The following is a 22,323-nucleotide window of genomic DNA, read 5'->3' on the forward strand; positions in this document are numbered from 1 at the left end:
TCATAGTTCCAGTAAGTTTATGTGCAATGTTGATTCTGAGGGGGATCACCTGCCCTGGATTGTGCAAGTGTGCACCTCAATATAGCAGATAAGTGTCCATTGTAAGTATATTTGATGGGGTCTGTGCAAAGGGAACTCGTGCACAAACATTGTGAGGTCAAGTCCACCAGTGAAGAGTTTTTTTACTCTGACTGGCAACGATCACTATTTTCTGTGATTAGGCTCAGAGAACTGAGATTATTTCCTCTCTTATCTCAAAATCAGGAAAATTCCAGCCAAGGAAATTTCAGCATTTTTGTATCCATTCATATCTTCCTGGGCACTCCACCAGTCAGTTACTTCTGTAACTATAAAGATGCAGTCCTTATTCAAGGAAACTATTATTCTTATTCAATGTTAATTTTAATGCATCACTTAGTAGTAGACAGGCCAAAAGAGCCTGCTGCGTTTTCCAGCCCCACTACACGCAGTTCTAACATATCTAATTGGCATAAAATTTCCCTTACTGTCCAACAGAACACAGAAATTGCTATATTTTGGATCAGACCATTAATCATTACTGTGGTCTTGGGCAATAATGGATGTCTCAGACAAAGATTTCTTCTTCTCTCTGGCCCTTTATTCAGAATGTCCTAAACTGTATCCAAACCTAATAACAATATAGTCCAACCTTCACCTCACAATATTGGAACACGTTTGAAGTTAAACACAAAAAGTTAGTTCAAAACTTAAAATGACAGATGAGCTGATGACTCCAGGCTGGGCTTAATTCTTTGGTAGAGGAGAGATCCTCACCAATGGAAAAGTTCGCCATTGAACAATTCATTGCAAGAGGTGGAAAAAAGCAAGTGGCAGAAGATTATCACTACTGAAGGCTACAAAAAACTATGGCAAATACAGTGCCTACAACCTCTCAGATTTACTGGATTCCATTCATTGTTGTATATAAACATGGAGAGAAGATGAAAAAACACTGTGAAAAAGGAAAGAAAAAAGCCATTAAGAACATAGAGACCTACCAGATGAACAGTAGACCAAGAACAGTGATGCTCACCAATATGACTCATTCAGCTAAGGCAAAAAGACAGCCACAGAGGTAAACAGGAGGTCCCTGTGGCAGATATGAGAACTTGAAAGTACAAGGTGTTCAAACAATTACATTTAAATGTGGCAGATAGGCATAAACTTTGGGATAACAAGTGTTAAGTGGGTTCCCTGGGAGTGGTTAATGTATATTCCACAACTCCAATTATGCAAAAACTCCGTCTTTTCAAGCTACGTGCTGAGGAGAGAGTCATTGACTAGTCATTACCTGTTTCTGGAGACTAGATATCAAAGGTCTGAGCTTTATAAAGAAACAGCTGAACTGTCCAGTGGTCGTTCTGGTTCCCAATCTTAAAAACTGACATGAACTTGTAACCAAGGGGACAAACCCACTTGTGTAGTTTGAAAAACTGACACCTAACAGAGCCTAGTGTTGGAGTTGCAGGTAAACTCTAGTAAACTTTTAGCATGCATCCAAGTTCTTTTACTGTATTGTATGTTTTCTCTGTAATGCTTTTTATCTTAAAAATAAAAGTGCTTGCTTAGAAAGAGCTGTGCGATAACCTGTTATTGATGGCAATATCCTGTTCATTGCCCTCAAAGAGAAATCAAAGCACTAGCCTTTAGTCAGACTGGCTTGCTGGGGATATCACTGCGTAAGGCAAGGAACTATACAGCCTTAAAACCACCTGATCTGAAGGGAGTGAGACATGGGTCCCTACTCAGAGATAGGTGTCAGTAAAAGACCTGAGATCTGACTAGGAACTCTTGGAGTGTACCACAAAGAAGGGAACACAGGTGCAGTTACCTGAAAACTGTTACCAGTCCCAATAAGCACTAGAGGGCATCACAATGCTGAAACTTCACTGGCAGTTACTTCCATGAGTGACAGGAAGAAGGGAATGAACCTAAGATGGTGGCAGCCAGATCACACAGAATTAAGCATTCTAGCTCCTTTCAAAGAGCAGTGTAATTCTGCACAGCCCAGTCTCCATAAATTGATATCAGGGTCTTGAGAATGGTCATGAAGGAACTCATTCTCAGCAAGTTTCATACAAGGTATATGGCTGACAACACTATTGCGATGGAATGAATAGGTCTGCCAAAAAAGTAATATTTAATAACTAAGAGCAGAAGGGAGCAAGAATCAGTTTTAGAAAAATTCAGCCGAGACAGCTGAAACCACCTTACTCACCAAACAATGGGACTTCAGAAATCACTTTATTTGATGAGCAGATTGGTCTCTGAAACACAGTCTCTAAGATGGGCTTTTAAGCATTTGAAAAGTAGCTATCAAAGGTTGCTGTATTCTCCATCGACCACCTTATAGTCCTTAGTGAAAGCAGGAGTCCAAAACTCTATTGTTTATGTAGGTCAGGGGTCGGCAACCTTTCAGAAGTGGTGTGCCAAATCTGCATTTATTCATTCTAATTTAAGGTTTTGCATGCCGGTAATACATTCTAACATTTTTAAAAGGTCTCTTTCTATACGTCTATAATATATAACTAAACTATTGTTGTATGTACAGTAAAGAAGGTTGTTAAAAAATTTAAGAAGCTTAATTTAAAATTAAATTAAAACGCAGAGCCCCTTGGACTTGTGGGCAGGACCCAGGCAGTGTGAGTGCCATTGAAAATCAGCTCACGTGCTGCCTTTGGCACACGTGCCATAGTTGCCTACCCCTGATGTAGGTAATAGGAGAAACTCAGTTTGGAGAACAGGTGCAGCTTCCGTAAATGGTGGGAGGGAGGGTCTGGACAAAGTGATACAGAGTAAGGAAAAGGGAGAGTAAGTATTCTGGAGACCATGAAAGGAATCTCTCTCTCGGGACATCTTTAAGGTTAAGACCCTGAGACTGGGGCCACAGCCTCAGATTGCTTTCTGTAATATGTAAATAAGAACTTGTGTTTCCGTTGTGTAACTTAAGATGAGACTGCACTGGCTACTTTATCTTATGCAGTATATTAACTCACCCTTTTCTTTTCTGGGTTTTAATCCATTCTCTCTCTTTTTCTAATAAACTTCATTCTTATTAAGAAACCTCTTGCTGTGCAGGAGAAATGTTCACACAGTCCATCCTGGAGGAGAAGAGACACCTTGCAACCTCAAAAGAGGTATGAGACTCAAAGCACTTCTGGAACCCAACTCCTCACCCCACCCAACTTCTGTCAATAAGGCTGTAAGGAGGCGCCCTGGCTCCCCGACGCGCCTGAGGGGGACGAGCCAGAGCAGGCACCTTCGTGGGTGGAGCCAACACCACCTGTCCCCGCCCCCCGGAAGTCAAGGGGCAGGACAGGAAGTATAAAAGCCCAGCCCCAGAGCTCAGTTGCGGGCCGGCTGCCGAAGAGATGCTGAGGCCCAAGCTCTCGCTGGGCCTGACCTGCCCTGCGCTCGCTACCCGGAGGAGCGCTGGCCGGACCTGCCTCAGGCCCGGTACCTGGAGGACCCCTGGCCTGCCCTGCCCTGCGCTCGCTACCCGGAGGAGCGCTGGCCGGACCTGCCTCAGGCCCGGTACCTGGAGGACCCCTGGCCTGCCCTGCCCTGCGCTCGCTACCCGGAGGAGCGCTGGCCGGACCTGCCTCAGGCCCGGTACCTGGAGGACCCCTGGCCTGCCCTGCCCTGCGCTCGCTATCCGGAGGAGCTGTCGGAGTGTCCTGCCTCCCAGCATCCAGAGGAACCCATGGTCTGGAACCCCCCGAACTACACCAGTGGAAGCCAGGTACTGGGAGAGGGGGGAATTGGAAGTAGCCCGGGGGTAGCTGACCCCAGTCTGGCCCCTGGGGACTGTGAACCCATGTCAGTGTGTTGCAGCCTGGATTCCCCATTGACTGCAGCGAACCCTTGTCGCTGCTAGGGCCCTGGGCTGGGGCGCAGTGGAGTGGGAGGGCCTGCGCCCCCCCTGCCACCCGTCCAAGGGTGGCAGATTCCCACTCTCCGTGGCCTGAAGAGGCCTTCGGTATAGACTCGCTGCCTGTACTGTATTGTGTTTGCTCAGCCCCTGAGCTGAGCCTAAACTATTTGCTGCCCCGCCCTGACCAAGGGCTTGGGCTACAAACTGTGTCTGCTCAGCCCCTGAGTGCCAGAGCCGAGCCGGAACCATTTGCCGCCCGCCCTGCCCAAGGGCCAGGCGTAGACGCGGACTGCTGTGTGTAAGGAGGCGCCCTGGCTCCCCGCCGCGCCTGAGGGGGACAAGCACCAGCCCAACCGGTTTACAAAGGCACAAAGATGTGATGATAAGGGTTGTAAATACCCAGTGCCATTTCAACATGAGAGTTAGCAGTGGAGTCAGGTAACAACTAGCGACAGAGCAGACTAGGTCCAGAGGCACACTGCTGGAGGCATTGCGGCCCTGCCTCACAACCCCTTCTCTTCCCCTAAAAACAGCAGAGGAGAAGTCCTCCAGGCAGCCTAGAGTGGCTGCAGCGGAGCAGCCAATCAGGAGCCAGAAGGGACATGTAAAAGGAAGCAGCAGAGGCAGAGCAGTCAGTTGTTGCCTGGAGCTCAAATAGGGAGGATCAGGTGCCTTTTTCTTCTTTCATTTGGCTGGTGTAGGGCAGCAACTACAATTTCACCTGAAGTTGATCAAGCCAGATGGCTCATCAGGAGTAGCAGAATTTATTGCATATGCTTCCTTTTTCATATTTATAAACTGCACAGTAGGTGGTGAGATGTTTGATAGTCTGTCATGGGAAGCCACACACGCACCAAGGAGTCCTTAATTTTCCATTTGTGCATTAGATATCCACATCTACTGTGGTTGGCTGGGATTCAGTTCAGAGTTGACCCAGATTTCTGTGGAAGGTCAAACCTGGGAACCTTTGTGGGATCCATCATGAGGTGCTTATTTTTAAAGTCTTGTTTAGCCCAATATGCTTTCTAAGACTCCTTCTGATCCTAGCCTGATTGCATGAGGCTAAGCAAATGTTCTCAGAAAGGCTTGCGGGACTTAACACATTGCGGGGGGGTATACACTGTCAAGTCTTGGTGGATAGGAAGACATCTGTTTTCCTGGATTTGCTGAGCTTTGCGGAGTGTCGCAGCAGTTTGGTGTATCGCTGGGAGATCAATGTTAGACAGAACAGGTAGCCATGGTGTTGGACTTAAGAGTTCCAGTGATGCACCTCATCACTGTATTCAGCTGAGTTTCAACAAGTCGCGTATGGCTGCATCTACTTCATATGATTGATAATATTCAGTTACTGAATATACAAATGTTATTGCAGATGTTCGCAACACTGATGCCGATGCACCCCAGGTTGTACCCGCTAGTTTCTGAATTATGTTGGCTCTTGTATTTATCTTTACAGTTATCTTCTCAAGGTGATCACGGAGGGTGTAGTTAAGTTTCACTCTGAGGTATATTGGGGTGTGATCATGTTGCACATTTTTATAACAGAAAGCTACTTTCAGTTTGTTTTTGGCACTTATATTATCAAGATGAAATGCACATCTTATGGTTTTTCCAGGGTTTGGTTTGAGCCTTCATTTCTGGAAGTACTATTCCATACTTTGGAGGTCCTCAGTTAATGTTTTCTCAATGTCATGGAGCTTTGGTGCTTGGGTTGTCGTGGCAAGATCATCTGCATATCTAAATTTTACTCCTGGCAGAATTCTGTCCCACCACATCCACGCATATTTAATGAGCCCTGCAGATTTCTGTTTTTTGCACAGAAAAAAGCTTCTGCCAAAATGTTGCGGCAGTTCTGCCTTTTTCCCACCAGAAAGCACTGTGGCTCTAGAACAAAGCTGTGACTCCCCACCAGCGAGGGGAGTCTTAGGGTGGGGGTGCTTGGGGTGGAGGGGTCAGACAGGGCCTCATAAGGGCTAGTGGAGGAGGACAGACTGGGACAGGGGCTGAATGGGATTGGAAGCAGAGGGCCACGGGAGAAGGGAAATGCAGAGACACATGGGGCAGAGCTACACAGGGACGGTGGAGTGGCTGAGTGAGGGCACAGAGATACATGGGGACAGGGGCAGATGTGCCTGACTGAATGGGAGAGGCTAGGGATCAGCCAGGGTCTACATAGTGGGAAACTCCCTAACAATCCCTACCCCACCAAAAAAAACCTGTTCCATACTTTTCCCACTCATACTTAACAGCCCTCCAAGTTCACACCCAGGCTTCTGCCCAGCAATTTACTTCCCTCCATTACCCCTGACTCCCCCAAGCCTCTGCACTGCTTCTGAGGGGTGTGGGAAATACAGTTCTGCATTGTAGTTTAAATGAATTAGTACTCAGAGTTCTGTATTAATATGCCTAGTAAGGAATCCATTTGTCAAAAAACACTGCCTGGATCCTTTTTGTCATCTGTATTGTTACAGGTATTTTGAAATAAATGACCAAAAATAATTGAAACTGATGTGATTATATTGGGTTATTTTGACAATAAAATATGCAGATTTTTAAAATATTGTGCACAGAATTTAATTTTTTGTTGAGGAATTCCATCAGGAGTAAAATTTTCATGATTTAGTTGGAGGCATGTCACTTATGTAAATACTAAAAAGTGTTGGTGTGAATACAGAGCCTTGTGGTAGCCTGTTGTTTATGATATGGGGTCAGCTGGTCTTATTACCCAGATACCCCTGTAGACATGTGTTATTTAGCATGGTCCACAGCAAGCAAAGTCCTTGGTAGCAAGGTATAACTTTTGCAAGTTTCAGCATCAGGCCTTAATCCATACACCATCATACACAGATGACAGATCGACAAATACTGCAGTCTTTAGTTTTTTCTGATAACCAGCCTCTATGTGAGTTCTGAGTGCCAGAATTGGTTGCAACAACTACGTTTTGGCCAGAAGCCTGCCTGAGGGGGATTTTTGGCTCAGTAAAAGGGTGATATGTTCAAGAAGTTTATAGGTCATGCATACTTGATAAATTGGCCTGCAGCTTCCCACTTCATCAGTGGGCTTTCCAGGCTTTGTAATGGCAATTACCATGCCTCTCACTATATTTCAGGGATCTCAATTGTCCTTAAGGTAGAGGGACTACAATGTTGCTAGCCATTGGAGTCCTTTGGGGCTGAGATGGTGGAGGAATTCTGGCAGAATACTGTCAGGGCCTAGACATCACTTTTTTCATCACGGCAACTCTGAATTTGAGCCCCAGGAAGGCTGCCAAAGAATGGGTGCTGGACTGGCTGGAAGAGAAGCAGGACCATGAACAGCTCAGTGCGGGCAGGCTGAACCCAGGAGACTGAGCCCAGAACCTAGACAGACTGGGCAAGGGTACCGTGATGGGCCTTGTTGGTCTGGTTGAAGACTGAGCCCAGGGAAGGCCGCTGAAAGAACACTAACTGAGGGAACCCAGATGGACCCCTGCTGGGCTGTTAAAAGGGCAGTGTCTCTGAGAAGGAAGCCTTGGTGCTACAGCCCCATGCCAGCGCTGTAAGAAAGAGCTAGTGACTGCATACCCCAAAAGGCAGAACAGTGTGTGTGACTCAACTGGAGAGCTGAGTTGCTGATGAACCACAGCATAACCATTGGCCAGGGGGCGCTCGCAACAGGCAGGTGCCACCTCATTGTAAGAACTGAAAGAAAAGCAGTATCACACCTGACCAGAAAGGGGGTGCCCATGAGAGGTGGGTGCCTCCCCATTGTAAAAAAACTGAGTGACTGCAGCCCCTCATTGGCCATACGGGGAGCACTGGTGGGGAGGTAAGTGCTGATGCTGTTACACAACCCTACTCCTAAGGTCTGTGAGAGTAAAGAAGAGAGGGCTTTTGGCAGAAAGATTTATTACTGCTCCAGAATAGAGCATTTTTGGTAGGATGAGTACAGTTTTTCAGAGCTCTCATATGATGAAAGGTTGAACCACCCTACCACCCAGCCTCATAATTGGAAATGGGAAAGGCCCTTTCCCCTCCACACTTCCAAGGTCTTAAAAACAAACACACCAAAAGTTCATATTGCTGTGCTATAGGTCTGTCAGTTTCCTTACCTGTAGTCACATACTTATAAAATCTGTATTAACTTTTATGGATTGTATATCAGCTGGGGGGGAGGCAGCGGGGCAGAGTCCGAATAATCAGGACTGGAGGCAATCATCTTATTTGCATGAGCTCTCCTCTTTCCAGGCAGTTCCATAACTTGCTCAAGTGAAGTGCTCTGCCTGTTACAGAAGCTATATCCTCAGCCTTGCGCTGAATCAGGTTCTTTAAGATTAAAGTTAAAGCAGCATAAGTAAGTAAATGCAGATCTAGTTTCCCCAAAGCCATCACCACCTAGTCTTGTAGTTCTTTCAAATTTTAATCTCAAAACATTAGAGATGCTTATTTTGCCCAATTTAAAAAGAGCACAGTGTAAGTCTTTGGAAAAAATAATGTGATATTTTCTATTTTCAAATATGTGGTGACATATACAAAACTCTATTAATATGGAATATGTTATGTTGCTGGGAGGATATTTTTAAAAGGTAATAAAATGTCAAGATGAAGATCAGAATACTTTAGTCATCTCTTTTGGAAGGAGCATGCTCCACTGAGCATTCTATGCCTGTTGTGTAAAATTAAGAGGCTCTATTTGGAATGCATTTTCAATAAATATCAATGGCATTGGCAAGTATCTTTTAAGGAGCAAAATAAAATTGGCAAGACTGACTGTGCTATTTTTCTGGATGACAGATACATTTTTCAGCTAAACACGACTACATAATATTTAACGTAGATTGTCAAAAAGAGTAGCTGTACAATTTGTCCACACATAAAAATGATCCAATCTACCTAGGTAGGAGCAGAGGGAAGGAGTGGAAAACACTGGTGCAGAGGGGGTAGAATTTTACATGGTATTGGGACATTAACATAAATGTTTAAACACTAAATTGGTTCTCAAATCCAGCACGCTGCTTCTTTTTGATAACTTAGACATCGAAATTCCATACTATTCAAAAATGCAATTCATTGACTTTTAAGGTCACACAATATATACCTATTGACAGTAACACTGACTTTACATAACTGAAAACACACTTACCAATCAATCTCAAATTAACCTTCTCTAGGATCTATATGCAGAACACAAACATATTAAATTGAAATTTGTCATCTTAACTACACAATACAGAATTACACTATGAATAATATTGGGAGGATGATCAAGCCCCTTTTTCCCTCCTTTTCAGAAACCTGATTTTCTTTTTGAATTGAGGCATAATACACAACTCTTTGTCACACAATGAAACTGCAAATATAGTATTTCTACTTCTTTTAAATTTAAATATGCTCGTGACTCAGACCATCTGCTTTAAATTATTTTATGTTCAACATTTTCACTGAATATTTTGTACATTACAATAACAAATGACAACTGTTTTAAATTGTAAATGTGGTTCAGCAATGTACAGCTAAACCCGAAGCAAAAAGCTCACAGAGAATTAAATATTCTGTATCACTCTGTAGGTCATGAAATACCAGAGATGTCTTGTGCCTTGAACACATGGATTTCCATAAACCATTTACAACAATGGCAACCTAGCTTTTCTCCAATCCCGGCTGTAAACACTGGAAATAGGTTCCCTATAGCAGCAGTTCTCAAACAGGGATCAGGGGCCCCTTGAGGGACCGTGAGCAGGTTTCAGGGGGGCCGCCAAGCAGGGTCAGTGTTGGACTTGCTGGATCCGGGGCAGAAAGCTGAAGTCCCACTGTGTGGGGCTGACGCCCAGGTTCCCAGCCCCGCTAGCTGGAGGTGAATCTGAAGCCTGAGCAACTTTCTGGGGACCCCCTATGGTGTGGGGACCTAGGCAATTGCCCTGCATGCTACACCCTAATGCTGCTTCTGGCTTTTAAAGGTAGAAAAAGGGTCGTGACACTGGCAGGCCGTGGAGTTTTAACACCAGCGGGGAGGGGGTCAGAAAGAAAGGTTAAGAACCCCTGACCTGTAGGACAAGGGTGGCAGATCTCATACCCATATGGCTGAGAATAACGCTAAAAGGAAGACAATTTTGAGGGTATGAAAATGTATGGGTACTTCCCTTGAGAGGGAAGGATTACATTAAGAGTGAAAGATTACATTACAGCATCCTGAAGGAACCAAACACGTCACTTACTACTTGGGGAAAAATGAACTATTAGAAGGAACCTGTGACACTGCACCCCATAGTCATTATAGTTATATTATTATAATATAGTTATGGCATAATTATTATGCATTTTGTACAAGATAAGTCATGTGAGGGGTCATTGGAAAAGTTATGATTTCCTGAATATGATTATTCTATTTGTATGTATGTATCATTTTTGTATCTAAAGTTATAAATACTATTTATTTGTACTTCAAATAGCTGGTTGTAAAGCTATTACCCTATTGAGGGTAATTGGCCATTAGAAAGAACAACAGGCCTTAGAAGACGCTTATCCCACTCTGGGCTAGCCTTTCTGAGAACACTTCAGACAGCATGTAAGTAATGGCTATGACTCTACAAGGACATGTGACCAGGTTACATGATCCTGGACTCCATCGTGGGATGTCAGTATTTTTCCACAAACTGGTCTGGGAACCAAGCTTTGAAACAAAGGGTTCCTGACATATGCTAAAGTTATATAAGGCAGGGTGTGATATCATCTGTGGTTCTTCACTCCCCACACAAGAGGACATTTGGAAACACCTGAGGAACAAAGACTAACTGGGGGAAGTGCTGGACCCAGGCTAAAGGACTTTCTAGCCTGTGTATGAAAGACCTGGGGATTCCAAGCTGTAAAGTAAGTGCAGCTAGTCCCATAAGAATCTGCAGCCCACCTGTAACATCAGCCAGGGTGAGAATTTAATAGTTCATATCCTATCTTTCTAATATCTTAGACTTTGTTTGCATTTTGTTTATTTACTAGGTAATCTGCTTTGATCTGTTTGCTATCACTTAAAATCTATCTTTTGTAGTTAATAAACGTATTTTATGTTTTTATCCAAACCAGTGAGCTTTGACTGGAGTGCTTGGGGAAAATCTCTGCTTGGTTACCACAAATGTGTATTGTTCTCTTCACGTTGAGGGAGAGGCACACTGGGTATTAAACCCATACACTAGCCAGATTTGACAAGGGCAGGATGGCACTTCATTGAGGTTCTAGGCTGGGAAGCTGGTGGTTAGAGAGCCTGTGTGTAACTGCAGCTGGGTGTGTCCCTACCTGTGTGAATGCTGATAAAAATGCAGGCTGGAGGGCTTTACAGCTTGTCACGGCAACACAGTGAGAGATGGAGCCCAGGCTCGTGGGTCAGAGGACTCAGTGGTACCCCAGTTCCTAATGGCATCCCGGGGGTAACCCGTCACAGAACCTATCATATAAGACACTGCCTCAATCTGCACACATTTAAGGCTGCTTACTGAATCTGAAGAGAACTAGCCCAGAAACCCTTACCTAAAGTCGTACCTTACAACAGAACAAAAATTCTCCATAACTGATAAAAGACATGGAACATTCATGAGATTGCAAAAGCATGGAAGTCACCCAGCCAGAGCAGCTTTGCTGTCTCAAATGAGCCATATCAGACAACCTAGAACTCTGAGACCCTCAGACATTTTAAATGTGTTACTTGCCACTTCAATCAGCTCTTCATATTACTACTCAAGCTATCTCATCAGCCTGCTCGCCCACAAGTACTGAAATCAACAAGATATTGTGAAGTGCATGAGTGCTGCAGCCTGATTTTTGGTCTCCTTTTTTCTGTGCAGTGCAGCATGTGGTAGTCCCAAGCTATGCAGAAAGAAGGTAGCTGGAAAAGAGGCAAGCCCACTCAAAAAGTGAAAGAATGCAGATGGCACAGCTCCTTCCTTATAGATCAGAGTGGATTGGGGGAAAAGCCACAATATTCTTGTGAATGGCACAGCAAATGTGAATGTAGAGTATGAACGGGGCAGAACGGAAAGAGAGTGACTCCAAGTGGCAAACAAGAATATGGTGAACTCACGTCAGATCCATCTTGTAACAGAAAGTAGAACTAAAAACAGTAAGTGACTGCACATCCCACCTTGAAATCATTTAAGAACTATTCTAAATAAATACAGAAAAGAAAGTTACTATATATGGAAGAGAGCACTGGTTAAAATGTGTTCTATAGGAGCTAATACGCAAGAGAGGAAAGCTTTAAAATAGAGTTTAAATACAAATCTAATTTTAACCTCATTTTCTTATTAATATCCATTTTGCTTATTACCTAAGATGAATATTTAAATAAGTAATTTCTTCTTGTTAGCCTATTCTTTCTACCTAATGAATCTTGAACTAACATTATAATGGTGATATTGTAAAATCAGTCATCTTTAATAACAAATAGCAAGAGAAAAGGGCTGTGAGAGAGAAACTACCATGAATTCGATAACTTCAATAACAGCAAGGGAAATACTGAAAATAGCAACTAAGTAAACTGCAGTTTGCATCTTCCTTCAAGTTTACTTCAATGTAAAAATTGCTCTAAATTTAATTCTCCCAGTGAGAAGGAAAAGAATAATATTTATAAAATGCATACCACTGTTTTTGAGAAACATAAATAGGGCCAGTCCAAATTTGCATGGGAGGGAAGGGAGGAAGAGGGCTTTTGTTTTGTTTACTGAACACAGATAAATACAATATTACAGCTTTCCACAGTGATTTTGCCCTTCATTTTTAACTTGAAAAGCAGTACTTTCATGAGGGAATGGAGGGAAACAGTACTGTAGCATCTTTTTTGAATAATGAGCCCAATGAATTTCATTTATATAATTGTGCCTTTCATAAACATGTGCATGTGAATGACAGCTTGTTGCTCTCCAAGGTCCTAGGACTCACTTTGGTCTCTCTGAATGTGAGCCACTGTCCCAATAGTGAGGTTTAAACAAACTGAAGTGATTCATTTTTTCGGGCTTTGCAAGATACCATAATTTAGGACCTAATCTAAGAGTATTTGGTATTTTTGAAAGCTGGGCCACTCTTTTTATTAGTCGATCATCTCGTACAAATTTCTAGATCCTACACAGGCACCTACTAGCTTTTGGGCTCTACAAATACGATAGGTGTATCAAAGACATTTTACTCCTGAGGGAATTCTGCACCAAAAAATTTTAAATTCTGTGCCAAAAATTAAAAATCAAACACACAATATTTTAAAATTCTGCAAATTTTATTTGTCAATAAATAAATGTGGCTCCAGAATGGCAGTGGGGAGCACAGGCCATTGTCTGTATTGAGGTGGGATATCACCCTGAAGCCCCAGGGTACAGGGACTTGGGAGGCTGCACCTGACCAAGGCACAATGCAAGGGCTGGTGCTGCCCCAGAAACACCCTGAGGGAGCCTTCTCCTCTGTGCCAGGTGTACCAGGTGTGGGTGGGCAGACTCAGCCCAGCAGGAGCCAAGTGTGGAGGGTCTTAGTGCAGGGGGATCCAGGTGTGGGGTGAAAGGTTTCTGTGTGCAGGAATCTGGATGCAGGCGGCTCAGTGGGAGATCTGGATGCACAGGGGCTCGTTAGGGAGCTCTGGGTGCAGGGGCAATGGAACTCTGCAGGGATCCAGGTGAAGGTGGTTGGGGCTCAGTGGGAGGGTCTGAGTGCGGGGAGAAGGGGCTCGGCGGCGGGGTCTGGGTGTTGGGGGACTCAGTGGAGGAGTTCGGGTACTGGGAGAGTAGGGCTTGATGAGGGTGTTCAGGTGCAGTTGCTTGGGGATTAGGGATTAGGCTGAGGAGACGCTGCATTCTGGGCTCCTGCTTACCCCATTTGCCCTATCCCCTTTACTTCTCCTTCCCCCTCCCCTCACCCCCACATTCCCCTCCCCCTGCCCTATTCCATTCTTCTTCCTTCCCTACTGCCTCTTCCTCCTACCCCTTCATCCCCCTTCACCCAGCCCCACCACCAGCACTCACTGTTGTACAGAAAACAGGAAGGCTCCCAGCATACAGAAGGGGAGCTCGACTGGCACTAGGACCGAGGAGGCAGCATTCAGCTGCAGAGTCAGCAGAATTGAGACAGCCTCCTTCAGCTGGGTAGCTCTGCGTTGCACAAACAAGGGGGGGGGGCAGTGGCATGTAACCCCATGTGCCCCCTGCCCATGCCTCGTCTCTGTTTGCAGGGGAAGCAATCTCCCACAAAAAACTATGCCCATGGTCACTCCTCCTGTGCATGGCTTCCCTTTGCTTCCCTGCAGTTTTCTGCAGGGAAGAACAGGAATTCTGCTGGGGGGCCGTTTTCTGCGGGCGCACAGACACACAGAATCCCCCAAGGAGTAAATTTGGACAACAGACGGAATTTTAGACTGATTCAAATGGAAACTTTTGTCTTCAGAACAATCCTTGATACACTCTTAAGCAAAGTCTTGTTTGGAAGAAACTAAAGATGTGTATAGAAAAAGCCTCAAATTCAACAACTCAACAAGCAAAACAAATGTTACTAGGAACTCCAGAACGAAGGTTGCAAAATATGAGGGGGAAAAAAGTGAGTAACTTATGCTAGCTCCAAGACAGTGTTAAAATTCCATGCTGGCAGAAGAACATTAATCTCATTCTGAATCAAGGACAATGCTTTGAAGATTCTTAAACTGTTTTAATGCAAAGAAATGGTCTTCGCTTTGTCTCCTTGGATAGTAGTAATAACAGCTGAGTGCGTTTTTTATAAATGCTGATACAAAACATTTTTCTAACTTTGCATAAACCCTAAAGCCGGAATATCAAATTTAAGCCTGAAAGTTTCCTTCACATTAGAATAAATCTTTATTTTTGCTCAATATAACAGTCAGTTCTCACATGGTGACTAATGTTACTCATCACTTACCAGCTGTGAAATGATCAGCCTGCCTGGGTTGAAACTCTGCACAGCTTATATTAGCAGGCTTTAGAGCTAGTCCAGAATGCATTTTCATTATAGACAGATATAGATGTTATTAAGCTGCTGTTTCTTATAGGGAGTCCATGCAGCTAAAAATCAGTTAACGCTAGCTGAGGAAACAATGAAAAACATGGGCTGCCCTGTAAAAGTACAGCTAAGTGGTTAAAAGTTAGATCTTGCTAACAAGTTCCCAGAACTAATGAAATACATTAATATATTCCATAAATAAGAGAATATTAGTAAAGTCCTGCACAGATACAAAATCTGCATCACATTCAATCTGTGATCAGCAAAAATGGTACGTGGATATTCCCAGATTTGCAGAGCTCTAGTTTTTGGGAGCTACCAACTAGCTACCAGGTGCTATTCCACACCTGTCACCTGTGGGTATTGTTAACCTACAGTGAAACCTACCAATAGGTTTTGAAAGTTCCACTTTGCAGCTGTGGCACAGAGTACACACTGTGGAAAGCAGTTGGAAAAATTAGGCAGAGGTAACAGGGCAGATGTACAAACCTGGAGAATGTAGAAGGGAAAAAGAGAACAGAACAGAAAGGGAAATATTGCTCCAATTATTATAAAAAGAATACTAATTAGAAAGAATTAATAAAAATGACTCCGTTCCCTGCTCCATAGGCCAGCAGTAACTGGCAATGCTGAAAGGCAGCAAGCTCAGCCCATGAAAGGAAGATATTTGATATCACTCTATAGCCAGACCTAGCCTTTGCATTTTTGGATGGACAGATGAGGCAATATTTGAGCCGCTCACTTATAAACATGATGTCCCGGCCTCAGACATCACATAATTATACACATGGCTAGCATTAAGATTATAGAGGAAGTCCATTATTCAGTTCTTTGTAGCACTCCCTATACTTAACTAACTTCTCCTGTAGTAGAAAAGCAGTACCCAGTTGTTCATGCTCGGGTTTGTATCATAGTTGTTAACATTTATAAGTGTTTCACGTGAAATTCTCCAAAATATTTAGGAGCTAGGGAGCACTAGGTCTCAATATCACAGGGTTACAGGCACACAATGTTGGCTTGTTCCCAAATTTCCATAAAATATTGTTGAGTAACCGTGAATATGCCTGTTTAACTGACTTTTTTCCCCCGTCAGTACACCACATACACCATTTCACCAAAATTATACAGAGATACTGAAATGGAGGAATTCTTTGCTATAGGATAGAGATTAGTTTTGTACTCCACAGTAGTTTTTAGCCCATGGGGTTAAATTCAATGCTTAGTGTAAGCAGATGCATCTCTGCTGATTTTAGTGGAGTTATGTCAATTTACAGCAGAGCTGAATTTGCTTTCCAGAAGTTAGCCAACGAGTCTAAAGTACAGGTTAAAACTACAGAGTGAACTGAAGGCCACTAGAAGATGCTGCAAGTTGAGACTATTTTTTCTTTTCAACTTTTACTTCAAAAGCAAACAGTCACTATAACAAATTTTGAATACATTCAGTGTGTATACATCGTCACTTAACTCTGCAGTGTTGTATAAACAAGCAGTATAAAACTTCTGCACCGGTAAATTATATTGATTAAAACATGCTAAAACCAGATATAAAAGCCAACACACATTCTGACTAAATACATCTCAAGATTCCCAATTTCAGTAAAAGAATTCCTTACTTCAATTCATGTCCTCTGTTTTCTTTGTCAGTGCCCTCTTAGACCTAAAAGTCACTATTTTCAAAATAGAATTTTCAGTATGCTGTCTTTTTTGCAACAAATGCATTAAGTTGCATTATTTTCTGGTCTTTTAAACATTGCAAACATGTGGCCTCCAATAAAGTTATTTTAAAATTAAGAAAATGTATTGTATTAAGCATACTGGATTATGTGTGTGTTAGCAGCCATTATTTTAAATAAATATCTTAAGTAGACACTTCAGTTCTTTTACATTACAGAAAGAGGGTATGGATTAACAGCATGCTACCATATTCTTAGAAAACCATTTTCCTTGTTATTAAATATATTTCAAAATGCCCTAAGGATGGGAAATTAAGTTAATTCTGTACTAACCTAATTTGCACAACCATAATTTGCAAACATGCAAAAACAGCCATATCTTCTTACTTCTCAGCAAAGACTTCATACTGTAGCCAAATGCTGTAATGAAGTCTTTTATTACTATGGCTTCAGACCCAATCTTACACCCCCAGAAGAGCAAAAATTCTAGTGAGCTACCTTTGCAAAACAGAATACAGAATATTTGCTAGTATAGTATGAAATACAGACAGGGCTTCATACTGGAGGAAACATGCAGGGAACCAAATCTACCAGTACTATATCATGTATCTATTAAGTTTAAATTTAAGTCAGCACTCCTCATGGAGGAAGAGTGCCTGTTTGTACGTAGGTTTGCAATTTGAAGGTCTTGATAGATCCTTAGATGCTCAGGTACTAGCTTGTCCAAGAGCACTTTATTCACTAATGTCTAGTAAAGAAAGTGAGCTTTTATTTTATGTGGAACTTGCTAGTTAACCATGCCTTTTGTCAGCTCTAGCTTAAACTTCTCTAATGTAACTCACATCGAGCTACACCTTAAAGGCATTCAGAAGATTGAATTAGCCACTTCCAATACACTAAGCAAAGCTTTTTGAAGACAGAACTTTATAATGTTGTGCCATAGTTAACTGTTATTTCTGAGTAGCTTCCAGGGGGAGTCTCAAATGTTGATTTTGACCTTACAAAGACCTAAACATATTGGGACCTAATCTATGGCATGTCTACAATATGAAAATTTTCTAACCAATTTTAAAGACTACTCAGCCAAACCAGTTAGAGTCGTAGATTTTAACAGCAGCTAGAGCCACAGTGTAGCTCCAGTTTTAAGTGATTCTGTAACTATAGGTCAGGCTGCCTGGAGTCATCAATACACAGATCCACGTTACAGTGCTAACTAGTTTTAAAATTAGTTTACCTGAACTGGGGGTTTAATACTGGTTAGAAATCATCCCCCATATAGCCTCTTCAAATAATATCTTCACTATTGTGATCTTTAAGAGGCGCTCAAACAGCTGCCAATTTACAGTTCTTGGAACCTAATCAAGTAAGGATTGAGAATTTGTCTATACTGAGAATTGGCACCAATTATAGCCACCACAGATAGGTCCACTGGTGCACATCTTTTGGGTAGGCAGGCCAACATTTGTAACTAGTGCAGCTGTTTTACTTAGCTAGGTCAGAAACAGTCTCTGAGGTGTAATGAACACCACTTTGGAACATACCTGCTATTTGACTACTAGACACTATTAAAACTAGAGGGTCACACATTTTGTTGTGTACATAGGCCAAACTATACACCCAATAAGAGAACACAGTATACTAAGCTATTTCCTGTAACATACAGGCAGAGAATGGAGTCACCAAAGCTATTCCTCTGCCTGTAACATGCTGGGGGCCTGATTTTCCTTTCACTTATACCAGTGGAAATCAGGCATCAAGTTTTCCAATTTTCACCAAAATTAACAGATTTGTGCCCCATGCCATCTAGAAATTTTGGAGTTGAGGGGATGCAGTGTCCAAGTTATTACATTAGTCAGATGAACAGAGAAATAAGATTGAGTTGAGCATAGGACCTCACTTGGCTCAGGCAATACTGAGCAATCATGATATTATCATAGTTTTCTTGGGGAAAGGCAAGCGTGAAAAATTTGATGCTTTTATTAATTATTTTTACCTCTGCAAAACAGTCATGAAAATTTACCAGTTCTATAGGAGAGTCAGCTGGCCTCCACTAATAGTGCATCGACACAAATGTTTATTATTTTCCTATCAATTTTTACTGTAGTCAATGCAGCTTAACAGGCATCACACAGCACACATTTGGGTCTGGAGAGATCTTTATTTCTGGTGATACAAAAAAAGGAAAAAACCTAGCTAGACTCTCTGAGCCCAGGCTGAGTTTGTAGGAAAGGAAGATGGGGGGAAACCAGCTCTCGTGAGCAGGACAAATTTCAACTTGAAGTCATTGAGAAAAGCAATATGTAAGCACTCTGCAGCAATTTACCTCAAAGGGCCACTTTGCTTTGGCCCTCCAGCTAGTTCTCACTGTAACCCAGGAAGCAAAACTCTACCTGCTCAGGATAATTATTGATTTCTGGACATCTGTTGTTGGAGCTGTGTTGGTCCCAGAATATTAAAAAGAGGTGAGTGAGTTAGTATCTGCTGGTGAAAGAGACAAGCTTTCAAGCTACTGACAGGAAGAGCTCTACATAGCTGACAAGCTTGTCTCTCTCGCCTTCAGAAGTTGGTCCAATAAAAAAATGTTACTTGACCCACCTTGGCTCTCAGTTATCATTGGTCATTGTAACCTCGCCCCTCCATCACGGCTGCCTGTACCCGCGGGGGGGGAGGGGGGGCGGGGGCGAAAATCTCCTGTACGGGCAGAACTCATGCCGGGTTATGTCTGGCTGCTGCCATGCAAGACCCTAGGGCTCATGTCCAGCGCCGGGCACCCTGCGGGGCTCTGCACAGCGGTCCCTCGAGGGCAGCTAAGAGGGTGTCTCGGCGCCGGCTCCCTGGCCGCTCCCGTAGAGTTGTCACCTCTGAGGGGCAATAAACCGGGACGCTGGGGATGAGCCTAGGCCCGTAAACCAGACGAGCTGCAGCGCGCAGGGAGCAGCCGCACAGCCACCTGCGGGCGCTATACGGACAGGCAGCAAGTCTCGTCCCCGTCCCCGCCCCCGCTAGCGGCCGAGCCAACCATCGCCCCGGCTCCGGCCGAGCACGAGCCGCCCCGTAGAGCGCGCGGGAGGCCCAGCGGCGCGGCTGAGCTGGTACAGAGCAGGAGACACAGCCGCTCCGCGCCCCACTCCCAACCAGAAGCGCGAACTGCGCAAGCGCCGCCCCCACAGCTACTTACTAGCTCACAGGCTGTCGGCGCCGGCACCAATGTTCGCCCCACGAGGCCGTTCCGGGTTCGCGGACACTCTCGCGAGACCCAGCAGCCTATCGCTCCGCCCCTGGCTTGTCTCTCGTCCCAACCAATGATCCTGGCCGTTACCACCCATCCAGTTGCGCCTCCAGGCGGCGTGCCTTCCACAGGCCAGGCCTCGCCCCTTTATTGATCCAGCTCAGCCCTCCCCACGCTGTGTGCCCTCTTAACATAAACTCCGCCCATCGCCCCAATATTTCCTTATGGCTCCAGCCTCTCCGGTGTCTCCGTCACCCGTAGGCCCCGCCCCTTTTGCCCTAAACCTCGCCCTGCCCAGTCTTCGGCTCAGGCCCCGCCTCCACCTGAGAGGAGAAGGGGGCGGAGCCTCCGAGTCCGGCCCCAACCGTTGCCTGTGGTTGGATAGGGAAGTCTCGCGAGAGTTGTCACGCGGAAGCCGGCAGAGGAGAGTGAGGGAGACCGGAAGAGAGTCGTGGTTGTTTCCTTGCTAGTAGCGGCGGTGGTGTCCGTCGTAGCGACTGGGGCGGCGCGCCCGGGGCTGGTCCCGGCGCTGCGCGGCTGGAGAGGCGCCGCAGCAGCAGCAGGGGCCAGGGGTGTCGCTGGGCCGGCCAGGCCGGCGGAGGTGGCTGCGCGGCCCGTGTCGCGCTGTAAGATGGCGGCGGCAGGCGGAGGCAGCAGCGTGAACCCGTTCCTCAGCGACTCCGAGGAGGAGGAGCCGAGGGCCGGCGGCAGCAACGACCCCGGCCTAGGAGGCCCGCTCTCCCCGCAGCAGCACGAGGAGGAAGAGGCGGCGGTGGAGGGTACCGGGGGGCTGCCGGGGCTGCGGGTGGCGGCCCCCGGGGAGGCCGGCTGGACCGGGCCCGGCGCAGGAGAGCCCCCCCGAGTACCTGTGGACGCGCTGGCGGCGCAACTGCTTCGTGATCAGTTCCTACTGACCGCGCTGGAGCTGCACACGGAGCTGCTGGAGAGCGGCCGCGAGCTGCCCCGCCTGCGCGACTATTTCTCCAACCCGGGCAACTTCGAGCGGCAGAGCGGCACCCCGCCCGCGGGGGGAGCCCCGGGCCTGTGGGGAGCTGCCGGCGCAGCGCCGGGGGGAGCGGCAGCCAGCGGCAAGGAGCCCGGCCCCGGGCAGCTTAGTAAGTGACCTTCGCTTGCCACAGGGCAGAAGGGAAGTGTGCCCTGCCGGAGTTTCTACGAGGCAGGAGTTGGCGGTGGGAGGGGTGCGACGGGGGCTTAGAGGGAGAGATGTCTGGTGGCTGGACCGAGGTGTGTCTGGGGGACTGATGTGTAGGGGGTTTGACGTACCTGGGTGCTGGTATAGGCGTGGGTACAGGGGTTGGATGCTGCGCAGAAAATGCCGCGTAGAAAAGACGGAGCATGAGACTGGAGAGGATGGGAGGGCAGTTGCTAGTAGTGCAGGAGTGTTAAAGCCAGGCTGTTATATTTTCTAGTGTAAGGTCAGCAGGACTCAGTAGAAAATCTCTAACCATGTTAGCGTAGAAATCATCTTGTTTTGAGTTGGGTGTGATTAAATTTTATGGCAATCCTTGTGGAGAGAGTAGGCATTTCTGCTTTAATTCCGGCCCAGACTCATGTTTGTTTTTGTTATCTGGCATACCAGTCAGATCACACATTCATGGTTCCACTGAGAGTGAGTTTTCCTTGGGCTGGGAATAGGAGGAAATATTTTTTGGCTTATGACTGACGATCCTAAAGTCTATCATTTCCAACATGAGCTGTCAAAGTTTACTAGGAAAAGGTCAATGTATTGACCCTGGCAACATAAGAAACAACATTCGGAATACTCTAATACTTTTATTAAGTTTCAAGGGTCTTAGCTGTTTAACCTCAGAGTACAATGACTTCCATAATTAGTGCTAGCAGGTTTAGAGAGCGCCAACTGTCTATGTCTTGTCATCTCTCTATAAATATTTCGGAGGGAAATGTGTATAATGTGTATTGGGTGGATTTTTTTGTCCTGTTGGTACCCAGGGAGTTGGCGGGCAAAATAGTGTTTGGGAAGTTGTCATAGACCTTACTACTGCTAAGTATCACTGTCTGCCTTTATTTATGGATGAACAAATGAAAATATACTTGCATTACTTACACAAAATACCTGCTTTTCATCAAGAGTCTCATGGCGATGACATGAGGTCTAAAACACAAGTCTTTAAGCTAACTAAAAGATTAGATAAATTCTATAAGAAGAAATGGTTTCCTCTCTCTCTCAGTCCCTTGGCTTTTAATTTGTGATTTACTGAAATCTTTATATTAAATGAAAGGGATGAAAGTGTTTGTGGTTAATAGAAACTTGGATGATATGTACATATGTTCTAGTTCTATTTCAGAAGAATATACATCTTGTGTGTAAGATGTCTCCCAAATAATGGGACACCTTCGTAAATAACATTACTGGCACAAAACCATGTTATAGACTTAAACTTTGGACATCGGTTTTGGGTTTTCATTTAATGTCTTCAGCCACCCAAAAATTAAATTTGTGAGCTTATACTGCTTATTGTAAGAAGCAGACTAATACATGATTATATCTAAAATTATATCATCAGACACCAGTTATTGTATTATTGCTT

The 22,323-nt window shown here is 44.8% G+C and overlaps 2 protein-coding genes across 6 annotated transcripts in view; one reads left to right on the forward strand and one right to left on the reverse strand.

Moving 5' to 3' along the window:
* Positions 1–19,821, reverse strand: part of PIGN (phosphatidylinositol glycan anchor biosynthesis class N) — a 189,698-nt gene extending 169,877 nt beyond the window's left edge. Inside the window, exon 1 of the mRNA XM_075062010.1 lies at positions 19,703–19,821. The gene's annotated coding sequence lies outside the window, so the exon portion shown is untranslated. The remainder of the gene's footprint in view (positions 1–19,702) is intronic.
* A 348-nt stretch (positions 19,822–20,169) lies between these two features.
* The window catches only part of RELCH (RAB11 binding and LisH domain, coiled-coil and HEAT repeat containing), a 112,497-nt gene continuing 110,343 nt past the window's right edge, over positions 20,170–22,323 (forward strand). For 4 of the 5 annotated variants that reach the window (XM_032788247.2, XM_032788248.2, XM_032788250.2 and 1 more), the window contains exon 1: positions 20,172–20,868. In XM_032788247.2, the coding sequence (XP_032644138.1) occupies positions 20,385–20,868 (484 nt within the window). In that variant the 5' untranslated portion in view covers positions 20,172–20,384. Of the gene's footprint in view, positions 20,869–22,323 lie in introns of all 5 variants that reach the window. The other variant, XM_032788252.2, reaches the window with a different exon arrangement.

The sequence above is a fragment of the Chelonoidis abingdonii genome, chromosome 2 (assembly GCF_003597395.2).
Source record: "Chelonoidis abingdonii isolate Lonesome George chromosome 2, CheloAbing_2.0, whole genome shotgun sequence".
NCBI lineage: Eukaryota > Metazoa > Chordata > Testudines > Testudinidae > Chelonoidis > Chelonoidis abingdonii.